At 44.1% G+C, this 11,271-nt stretch overlaps 1 protein-coding gene across 3 annotated transcripts in view; it reads right to left on the reverse strand.

Annotated features, from left to right (window-relative positions):
- Map2k5 (mitogen-activated protein kinase kinase 5) overlaps positions 1 to 11,271 on the reverse strand; it is a 278,062-nt gene that overhangs the window by 31,224 nt on the left and 235,567 nt on the right. For 2 of the 3 annotated variants that reach the window (XM_004628792.2, XM_004628790.2), the window contains 2 exons: positions 4,830 to 4,891; positions 1,465 to 1,510 (listed from right to left, as the gene is read on the reverse strand). The exons of the other annotated variant lie outside the window; for it this stretch is intronic. In XM_004628792.2, coding sequence (XP_004628849.1) covers positions 1,465 to 1,510; positions 4,830 to 4,891 — 108 coding nt within the window. The remainder of the gene's footprint in view (positions 1 to 1,464; positions 1,511 to 4,829; positions 4,892 to 11,271) is intronic. 3 annotated transcript variants of the gene reach the window in all.

The following is an 11,271-nucleotide window of genomic DNA, read 5'->3' on the forward strand; positions in this document are numbered from 1 at the left end:
AAAATTTAAAAAAAAAAAAAAAAAGACCTTTCTCTCTCTCTCTCTCTCTCTCTCTCTCTCTCTCTCTCTCTCTCTCTCTCTCTCTCTCCCTCCCTCCCTCCCTCCCTCACACACACATCACATTCACTTGCTTCCAAGGCAGTCCAGTGCTCGCCCTTCGGCCTTATCTTTAAGGCTGGCCACCCTGGAGAGGTGTTCCTTAGCCACACAAACATCTGCACACATTTCTGGGTATGCACACAATCTGCAGATGTTTTATTTATAAGTGGCCAATTCATCAGAGCACTGAGACATGCATTTACAAACAGATATCTGTTTTATGAAACCTTCTTCCTTTGTTTTAATAGCCGAGCCACCCAGCCGTAGCATAATAATGCACAAGGTAAATGGGTCTCTGTCTCTAGAACCTGTTCCAAGTTTTCTCAAATGTGACTAACTGCAAGAATTTCCCAACCATCAAAGAGATAAAAAAATAAATCAAACCCACACCAGTTTATTCCAGACGTGACAGCTGCAGTTATAAACTGCAGAGATTTCAGTGGTGAACTTTAACTTGAAACTGCTATGAAAACTGAGATCTTGCTCCAGGGTTAATACTAAGGAGTAAAGTACTTAGTGGGAGAGTTCTCTACATGATAAAAGTACTCTCTACGTAGGCTAAAACCTGCGTTACATGGAAGTTTGGGCATTTGAGAGTATTAGAGGAATGCAAAGAACGAAACCTCTGGGCTGGTAGCTGTAAAAGATGGAAGAAAATCAGCAGGCTGGTGGCACGTCAGGGCAGGGAGCGGGATACAACACTGGCAAGAGGAGACTGTAATTATTACTTACTAATGCTCCATCCTAACGTCATCCTAACAGCTTGTTCATTGTCAAATCAACAATCTGCCCCAAATAAATGACCATTTGGGAATTGTTAGGGAGCCTTTCTGTTCCTCTCCCGGCCTGAGTACAAACTGTCATTTGCAATCAAAGCAAGCTCCCTCAAAACTAAGAACACCGTACTTGTGGCCCTGTCGTGTCTGAGGAAAGACCAAAGATGGGCAGTAACTCAATCTTATGCCGTCAGCTCATCTCACTGCCAAATGAATCCGAGAGGACGCCACACAACAGCCCGCATTCCTGTTACACCACACTAACAGCTTTCACATGGCGCCTGTCTTCTCTGCTCCCGGGCCTCTGACTGCTGGAAGGTGCAGAAGGCAGGGACAGAGTGGCCCATGCTGTTTGTGATGCTCAGGGAGGTAAAAGGAGGAAGTTCTGTTTCAAAGTAGTGGTGAGGTTTTCAAGAGCCAAAACAATAATCAGAAGGCACAAGCTTCAGAAAGACCTACCCGAAAGAAGTCAACGATGTTACCTTTCCAGGGAAGGTGGGTTGCTAAAATGCCAAGCTAATCTTTTTAACAAAAGGTTACATAAGTATGTAATTGGAGAATTCTAATGTAACTAAGAAAACTTACTTACCATCAGTTCCTCTGGTGCTGGCCTTTCTTTTGGCTGTTTTCGCATGCTGCAGTGGGGGAAAAACAACCCTCAGATTATCTATATAATCTGTAAATTATTTGCAGTTAATTTCCGCCATTATTTGCTTTTGTATTTCGATGTTTTTAAATCACTAATGGTCAATTTTTGGGCAAAGTATTCATCTATATTCTTTCTTTCCTTTTATTTTGGCCTGTGGTTAGATTTCTGAGGACCTTCTGAATCAGAAGCATTTTTATTTTAAACTTAATTTTGCAGTAAAGATAAATTTAAATTTATTCTAATTTGGGGCCCGGGAGATGGCTCAGTGAAATAAGCGCTTCCCTGGCAAGCCCAAGGGCCTGAGTTCAATCACTGGTTCTGCAAAAAAAAAAAGAAAAAGAAAAAAAAATTATTCTAATTCAACACTTGAAATTAATGTGGAAAAATAGCAGCAACAATCTCTTCCAGATTGAGTTATCTATTTATCTCAATCTTAAATTTAGGAACAATATATGTCTTTTTTAAAAACTGGGATTATGTAATAAGAAAATAAAGAGGACTGTCAAGTCAAATGAGAAAACATCTCATTCATTCCATACAACTCCCAAAGAAAAAGTAACAGAGGTCCCGAATCTGGTAGATAGCGACACAAAATTACAAGTGGGTTTTATACATCATCTCTACCTCCATTCTTCTTGGCTACAAGCTGACAATTCATTCAACAGCTTCGGGACAGCTAAATTTAAGCTGCTTAAGGAATCCTTACCCAAAATACTTTTGTTTATTTTTTATTTTATTTTTTTGGCAGAACCGGGGATTGAACTCAGATCCTTGCGTTTGCCAGTCAAGCGCTTATCCTATTGAGCCATCTCCCCGGCCCCGCAAAATACTTTTGCCTTCCATTCAATTGGCATAATTAGTAGCTGTGGCATGTATTCAGGTATGAAATAAAGCACTGACCAAATGGACAGAGTTGCTTATGGGTAGCTGCGCACTCTAGGGCTGTATTTGTTCTAAACTCAGTGTCTATGAAGAAGCCAGGAGAACAGGTTGCTGCTCTGATCTTTGGAAAGGAGCACAGATGCCTTGTCTGCATAAGGCCTGCTCTGACACGTGAAATGAAACCCTCCACGCGGTCTCTTCATTTGCTGACAGTGTCTTTTTTTAAAGAGAGAGATTTAATGATCACTTGGTAAATAAGAGCCGTAGTTATGAACCATTAATAACATTGAGGACATTTGTGTTCCCTATAAACATATGCACCTCTGGAATACCGCATCCATTAGCGAGCAATTCAAGCTGTCTCATCAGTGGAGTTGGTAACAGTCCTAATCTGACATTCCAAAGTAGCTGTATCTCTTGGGGAAACAAGGCTATTACCCATCATCATTTCTGCTTCTGCTTGACATGTGTGGAAATTTCAACACAGGTTATCCCTCGCTCTGTCTCCATAAAACTTTTATATAACGGCTAATTTTTTTGGATAGGTGGACAGTGAAGTTCTGTCCACTTTTCTTCCTGGCTGCCCGTCCCAGTCACACCCCCAGGTTAGTCTCAGACCACACAGAGAGATGACCCTGCTGTCACAAACTCAAGGTCTCTAGAGCCCGGAGAGGATGGAGCTCAAGCCAGGGCTGTAGGCAGCAAAGCAATTGCAAGGTTTGTTTTTCAATTTGTGTGTTGCAAAGTGGGGCATTCCCATGATGTACTTCTTTTTTTTTTTTTTTTTAAACACATTTTATTTATTTATTTATTTTTATTTATTACATTTATTTATTGTGTGTGTGTGTGGCCAGCTCAGCCCACCAGGGGGCGGGTCTGGCTGGCATGTGGTGCTGGGGATCGAACCGCGGTCCCTGTGTTTTGCCAAGCTTGTTTCAAGTAGGTGCTTTAGACCACTGAGCCATCTCTCCAGCCCCCCCATGATGTACTTCTAAGTGTTTTTAGGAATTCCATTTAAGGGAAATTAAGAGGTGAATATATGTTTCTGAATACTGGCTACCACATCATTAAAAGAGCTTCAAAATAGCTCATGATTCCAGTGTTTAATCAGTATTTTTTTCCCCTTGGCATCGCATACTTTGGAAACAAAAACTTTGCGGTATAAAAACAGTCTCAAAGCCACAGAATGTTATAGAAGTACTTTAAATAAACAGAAACTGTTAAATTTTTTTTAAGAGGGGAGGGGTTCTTCCTCACATTTTCCCTGTGTTATATACACTGTAGGACATTTTTATTAAGAAGTAACATATTACACTTAGTCAAAAAGGTGATAACGCTTGACATTTATATTAAGGAATATTTCTTGGCTTCACTTTAGCATAATCATCAGATGGATCATGCAGGAGAAGAATGCAGAGCCGGGTCCCTGACACCACCACCTCACCCGCCCCAGGGCCAACAGCTCCCTCTGGCAGGGTCTGCACACACCATGGCATTGCCGGGTGGGGGGTGATGCAGGGAGGACCGAGGAGCTATGGTGCTTATGAAGAGCCCAGAAGGTCGCCCAGGCTGTCTCTGGCTTTGGGGACTGTCATTCCGTGCTCCTATTTTCCTCCGCTCTCCCGAGTAATTCCCCACACTGGGGTGAGGGAGAGGGCAGTGCAGAAGTGGCCTCAGGAGGCCACAGGAGCCCTGCAGAAGAGGGGGGTGGGTGGTGGGGAAAGGGCCAATAAAAGAGAATGCTTCTGCCGGGAGGAACCAGACCCAGGGCCAGAAAGGCCCCTTTGGCAGAAAAATGTGTTTCCTCAGGTATACAATGAGAAGGGGCTACCTGGAGGCGCAGGGGCCCTTGGGTCTAAATCCCTGGTTTTCCTCGGTTCCTGACGGGATGAAGTAGGCCCATTGGAACTGTGTGTTCATCGGCTTTCAAACATCAGAATCCAAGAAAATGGGACCCCAGTATTGTGTTTAAAATACAACCACAGAGAAGTTATTTACTGAAAATCCGATGAATAAACTATGCTGCTTCCACCAAGTGACAGGCGGTTTTATGGGTAACTTGAGGTTACATTAATAAAAATAAGCTTTATGTCTGTTCAATAGGGGCTATAAAATTGCACATTTCTTAGGAAAAAACCCACCCCAACAGGACAGCAATAGTGCCTGTACTCGAAGGAGGAGCCTGACTCCCAGCAGTTTATTAAAATAGTCGGAGCCTCGGAAGTCCATTTATGACCTTTGTGTAAATAACGTTTACATAATTTAAACAATTTCTTTGGCTTTGCTGCCCATCTGCCCAAGGCCCCAAAGTCCCTCCCGTCTCCAAAAGGAAGCAGGGAGAGCCATAAGGTCTCCCGGAGCGGCCGAGTTAATGGCATGTAGCGTTTACATTGAGGGCATGGCATATTTGCAAAAGGGCTCACCACTGAGTGATGAAATGTACAAACGGCTCGGAGAACTCTCCAACCGGAAGGACGGGCGAATCCTGTGATGGAGGAAAAACAAGTCACCAGAAGTCAGGACCATTCTTTTTCTTTCCATTCACCCCTCACCCTGTACCCCCTCCCAGCCCCTTCAGAGGGGCAGAGTAAAGGTGAATGTAATGACTTGAGGCCTCATCCAACTGAAAGGGCTGGCTATACCCTCCTTCCACACATTTAGGCAAGAAAATGCCAAATTTCCAGCCACACACATTTTACAATGGTGAGAAACAGGAGAGCAAAGAGAGAGAGGAGGTGAAGAAAGGACAATGATAGCCACGGGCTAGGAAGGAAGGTAGGGAAAGTGTAAATGAGAAATTAATGATTGTTTAAGTAACACACAAATGGTCTTGCAATTAACAAGGAGCTGGGAAATTATTCTTGTGTTGACCTTTGTTGCTTTTACTGGATTTGTTATTTATTTACACTTTCTTGTTTATTTACATTTATTTGTATATTCGACTGCTCTCAACTGCTTGCCCCTAGATGGTACATGTGTGGCTAAGATTTTTTTTCTCACTTTAATAGAAAGGCATGTATAAGGGAAGTTGTTCCTTGAAAAGGGATCGAGCCTATTCACCAGTCTAGGCCAGCTCACGGGAGGAGGAAGCCGGTGGATAAGGATACAGCGAGGGACTTCCACCTCCACGACCAACCAAAACTGGGGCGGAGGAGGGAGACACCCACAGAAGCAGGCCACTGCCCAGCAACAAATAGTAACCATGAGCACAAGTGCATGACACGTGCTCAAAGCCCAGTTCCATTTGCAAAGGAGGGCTTTAAGAATTTAGGGAGTTTTTCCAGGAATGACAGAGCGCGCCACTGTGTTTATAGCGTAACAGCTCAGGATGTAATGAAATTACACTGCAGAGTACTTTAGCAGTCATCTCATTAGACCTACAGTTGGAACAAGAGAGCCACGCAAAGTAGGCAGCTGCAAATGGCTCTGTTCTCATCTATTCTCATTTGCTATTAAAAATACCTTTCGGCGCCTTTTTTCCTCCCTGACATCCCTACACAAAGTGCCCTGCAAAGTATGATGCATGCACCTATTTAAATTAACAAAGGAATGACTTATTTTAATCTCACTGTGCTTTGGAGTGCTTTGGCCATTTGGATGAGCAATATATCATTACATACAACCTTCCAGCGCTGCAGGCAAGAAACTCAGAGCATGCAGCATTTGGTGGGAGCCAAACAATTTCTCTAGCACACAACTGTGTCAGATGCATGCATGTATTCATTATTGAGAACGAGAGGAAATAGCTTTGATGTAGTGGAAAAAAGAAGATGATAAAAGCACCTCTGCAATATGCGTGCCATCATCAATGGCGGCACACGGATACAACCGCACAGCCTCCTATGTGATTAGTAAATATACATATAATTGCTGTGGCCAATTATCAGAAAAATGAGATCGGTAATTACAAGACAGAAAATTAACTAGAACTCTTATTAAGGCTTTGTTTCCAATTCAAACAATTGGAAACTGCTGGAAAATACAATTAAATCAGAAGGAACTGAGAGGGTCAAACCAGCCAAAAAAAAAAAAAAGGGGGGGGGGCATCTCCAAGAGGTTGATAGAAGAATAAGAACAAAATGTGTCTTTTTCTTTCTTTCTTTCTTTTTTTTTGCATACTCATCCTCTCTGAATTTATGCTATTCATCCAGAGAATAATAAGTATTCTAAACTTAAAATTCTCATCAGTAGAGAAAGATTTTCAGGGAGGAAGGAAAATTGGAGTGAAATAAAATCTCACTAAGTTCAAAGGACCAGACGCTGGCACTAGAGAGAGACAACATGAAAGCCAGGGGCTGGGGGATGGGCTACTCGAAAGTAGCGCGGCGCACAACGCATGACCGCCACTCAATAAAGGTGCTGTAAAATGGTCACAGAAGTCCCATTGGTTTGAAGAGCAGAAATAAAACATGGTATCAATTTCAGTGGTGGCCTGTTTAGGAAAGTCATCTATATCACTGGGCCTGTGAGATGTTACCAGGACCAGTTCAAGAAATGACATTTTATTGTCTCAAACACGATGAGTAAAACGATAGTTCAAAGGGCCGGCCAAATAGCTCAGCAGATTAAAGCACCTACAAGCAGGTGCAGGGCCGGGGGTTTGATCCCAGGCGTGCCGTGCCAGTCCCGCCCCTGGAGCGCACTGAGAGGTGAATGAGACTGGACGTGTTGGCGCGGTCCTATAATCCCAGCTCTCGGGAGGCTGTAAACAGGCGGATCACTACGAGTCCAATCTAGTAGTGAGACCCTGAACATTCTGGAGACCCTTCCCTAAAAAAAAATACAAAAAAAAGATAGTTTGAAGTTTGTAGAAATTGTAGATTCTGACCAGCAGAAGCCTTAAAATGCAATATTTAGGAAAAAAAAAAAAAAGCCTACTTGCTTTTTTAACGTGGCTGGATATTTACTAAGATGGTTAAAATTCTGGATTGTTTTTCTTTTTTTCCAAGATCTGAAATAGCACATAATGCTAATGTGGGTTTCATTTCAGAGCAAGATACAAAGGGTAAATCGATGAATTATAGACCAGGCGACTCGATGAAGATGTCATTTTACCCTGGATGAGAAACAAAACCAGGAAAAGTGACATCCTGCATGGGTAGTTAATTTTATTTAAGACCTGATATTGTAGCCTGGTAAGTTTCTCATATTATAAAACTAAGGAACACTGGGTGGTTCCCATGAATAATTTATTTCACTTCTGAAAACGCTAGCCCAAGTCGACTTAGCAGAACCACAGCAAGTGGATTCTCATCTCATCTGCAAAGAATCACTCATCAAAGATGCAGGGGGGATCTGCTCATCTCACATGGATGATGCCGGGTATTTCTTTTTCCTTCAAAACCTACAGCTCTCGCACACATCGAGGAAGAAACTTTCTGAGCTGCACAAGACTGGCTGGAGGGGGTGGTGGAGACAACACACACAAGCCTGGACAACAGTGGTCTCCAAGAGCTTCCAAGCCCACAAAAGTACGTAGGCAAAAGGAGGGCAGCTGAGGATGTTCACCGTGCTGAAGGGTTTTGTAGCATACTTTCCTCTTTCTAAAGAAAATGAAACCAGAAGTTGTGCAGATCAGGATGTGAAAGAACCTTTTTTTTTTTTTTTTTTTTAATTTTTTTGCCATACCGGGGATTGAACTCAGGACCCTGCACTTGCCAGGCAAGTGCTTATTCTACTGAGCTATCTCCCTGGCTGAAAGAACCTATTTGTTACTTAGTTCAAACCTATGGAAGGTAGGAAGGCAGTACACACTAACTGTGGCCTCTAGCTTCACAGGAAGGAAACCACCCCATCCTGGAGGGGCTCTGGGGGCCCAAGGACCATCACAGGAAACCCACAGAATCCAGTAAAGTGGTTGCTGCTACTTATCAAAAATGTCCTCTGTAAAATAAGGTTTGGAGAAATGCATTTGAAAAACATAAACGTGAATTGAAGAAGCAGTTACACCACTCTCAGTACTGGCTTAAACTGACCTGCAGTTGTTAATAAAAGTCACTCTTTAAGACCCTGGGTGCCACACTTCACTTTAAGGGCTTGTTGGGACACTTTTCTGCTGAACTTCTAAGCATGGTGGCGCAGAATGGCAGAGCGGACACAACCTTAACCAAAAGCCTCAGCCTGGAGTCCAGTCCCAAGTTAACTTTAGAGCCTGTAAGGGGACGCAAGCGGGATCTTGTTTTATTTTTATTTTTTTGCGGAACTGGGGATTGAACGCGGGCCCTTGCACTTGCCCGGCAAGTGCTTATTCTACTGAGCCATCTCCCCAGCCCCGGGATCTTGTTTTAGAGGAGGCGATGGGGATATAAAAACAGCTGCCATAAAGCTTTTCAGTACACAATTGTGGCCCTCTAGGAGGACAGCCTCCATGTCTCAGAGGTTTCGGCAACCGGTCAGCCCCTCTCGCTAAGCCACCAGAACGCGAGCTTGCCGTGCACCAGGAAGAGCAAGGGACAATGGGAAAGAAGTTTGAGTGATGCCTTTGCCTTGTGAATAATGAACAGTTCAGGAAGGTCAACCCATTACAACAGAAACTGTTTAATTATTAATTATGCACAATCTATGAGCAAAAGGACAAGTTCAGAATGTTTAATGTATGTTAACTTCAACTGGACTCTGGGTATTTTGTTATTAGCACTTGTCAGTAAGGTACTCAGGCATAAAAAAAGGCAGGCCGCAGAAAATGTGCATGTGTGTGTATGCACATACCTGCTCAAGAGCAGGAGGAGGAGAGGGAGGACGAGGACGAGGAGGCGGAGGCTCAGGCTCAGCCTGAGCAGCCATGAGTTTGCACACAGAGTAACTTTGCCAGGAAGTGTGTTTTGTGGCCTTGGAAGCAGGCAGGGCTACACACCAGATACCCCAAATCAGAAAGCAGAAATGAAAACAATGATTTTGGAATGATTTCCTTAAGGGAGAGACCCGTATTTTAAGGGATTTCATATTTTGGTGGTGCTGGAGGTCTACCCCGGGCCTTATCTGAGGGGAGGACTACCACAGAGCTCCACCCCCAGCCTGAGACACTTTTTTTGTCGAAACCATGATGTTTCTTGGCTTTAAAAGGATCTATGCCATTAATGTTTGCTACTAACGCCCTCTCAAACACACACAGTGCTGGGAACAGCAGTAAAACCTGAATAAGGTCAGTGGTTTGTATCTTGTGTCTAAGTCAATTTGCTGATTGGGATACTGAGCCGTTACACGGGGGAAACTGGAGGTGTGTATGTACACAGGATTTCCATAGAATCTTTCATACTGCATGTGACCTAAAGCTATGTTGAAGTAGACAGTTTAAACAGATAAAGGTCAAGGGCTTTTTTTTTTTTTTTTTTCTCTCCACAAGAAGGTCAGCCTAAGTATGTAACTGAAGAAAAAAAAAAAAGAAAAAGAAAAAGAAAAGACCTTTGCTTAAAAAAATATTCCTGGGCTGGGGAGATAGCTCTGCAGTCAAAGCACCTGCCTGGCAAGTGCAAGGTCCTGAGTTCGACTGCCAGCACCACACGCTGTGCCAGTGGGCACGCCATGCAGGCCCAGAAACTGGGCATGGTGGCACACTCCTGTAATCCCAGTGTTGGGGAGGCTGAGACAGGAAGATCAATATGAGTCCAAGCTGTGTAGCGAGACCCTGTTATCAACAACAACAACAACAAAATAAATTAAAAAAAAAATTCTTGAGAACTTCATTTGGCTTTTGGCTCCTAATTAAAGATGACAACAGAGCTTGACCATTATGTCATTAATTCAGACCCTGATGGACGAGCATTCGGTATTCCAGGAAAGTGATACACTCATTGCTGATGTGCTCATTCACTGAACGATGCTCTTGTGCGCCTACAATTGGGTCCCAAACTGTGGACTCGTTGATACTCGATCCACGTGTGAACAGAATCTGTTTTGTTCAGGGGCATGAAATCCCTAAAAACTGACCGTGTGAGATTGTGGGAAGGGCAAGCAGCATACCCAGGGCTGGGCGCTGTGGGTGGTGGGACCCTGAGGGCCTGATTCAGGTCGGCCGAGCGCCAAATCCACGAAGGAGAGTGCTGGGAAGTAGCATGCGGACCGTGGAGAGTGCGAACTTCCACGTCTGAGGGTGAGGGAGGCCCCACTGGCAAACCACGAGCACCCCGAGACCTGAAACCCCTTGGGTCCCAGGCATTCTGAATGAAGGGTGGCTCCGCGGTGCCAGCACCTGGAGGGCGAGGTGCTTTCTCTGCTCTCCTCCTTCTTCCTTCCTCACCCCCACCCGCAGAGCAAGTGGGCCCTTAAGCGAGGAGGTCCGTGTCCCAGGCCCTTCTCCTCAAACAGAGCAGACATTCCTTCAAGCCAGGGCTTATGTGCACTGGCAGGAAGACACACAGAGATAGACGACAACTTATCAGAAAATCTCAGGGTATGGCACACTGTTGAATATTAAGCTCAGTTGTGCTGTGCTTAGATTAAACCAGCCTGAAAACCTAAATAAAACCTGGCAAGTGAGCTAACTTCTAGCCCATTTCCAGACTTACTGCTGTCAAGGAATCAAGCCAACAGGTGCTTGGCAACCAGGACTCACGTGGAGTTCAACATGATAGCCACGCTCCAGATTTCACTTTATTATTTATTTATTTATTCTTTAGGTTTTTGTTTTGTTTTTTTGACAGGGTCTCACTATGCATTTAGGCTAGGCTTGAACTCATTTAATGTAGCCCAGGCTGGTCTCAAACTCACAGTGATCCTCCTGCCTCAGCATCTCAAGTGCTGGGACTACTGGTAGGAGCCACTGTGCCTGGGTAAATGTTCATTTTAAAAGTAAATCTTGGGGCTGGTGAGATGGCTCAGTGGTCTAAAGCACCTACTTAGAACAAGCTTAGCAGAGCACAGGGACCG

Source organism: Octodon degus, unplaced genomic scaffold (assembly GCF_000260255.1).
Source record: "Octodon degus isolate 3935 unplaced genomic scaffold, OctDeg1.0 scaffold00026, whole genome shotgun sequence".
NCBI classification, from domain to species: Eukaryota; Metazoa; Chordata; class Mammalia; order Rodentia; family Octodontidae; genus Octodon; species Octodon degus.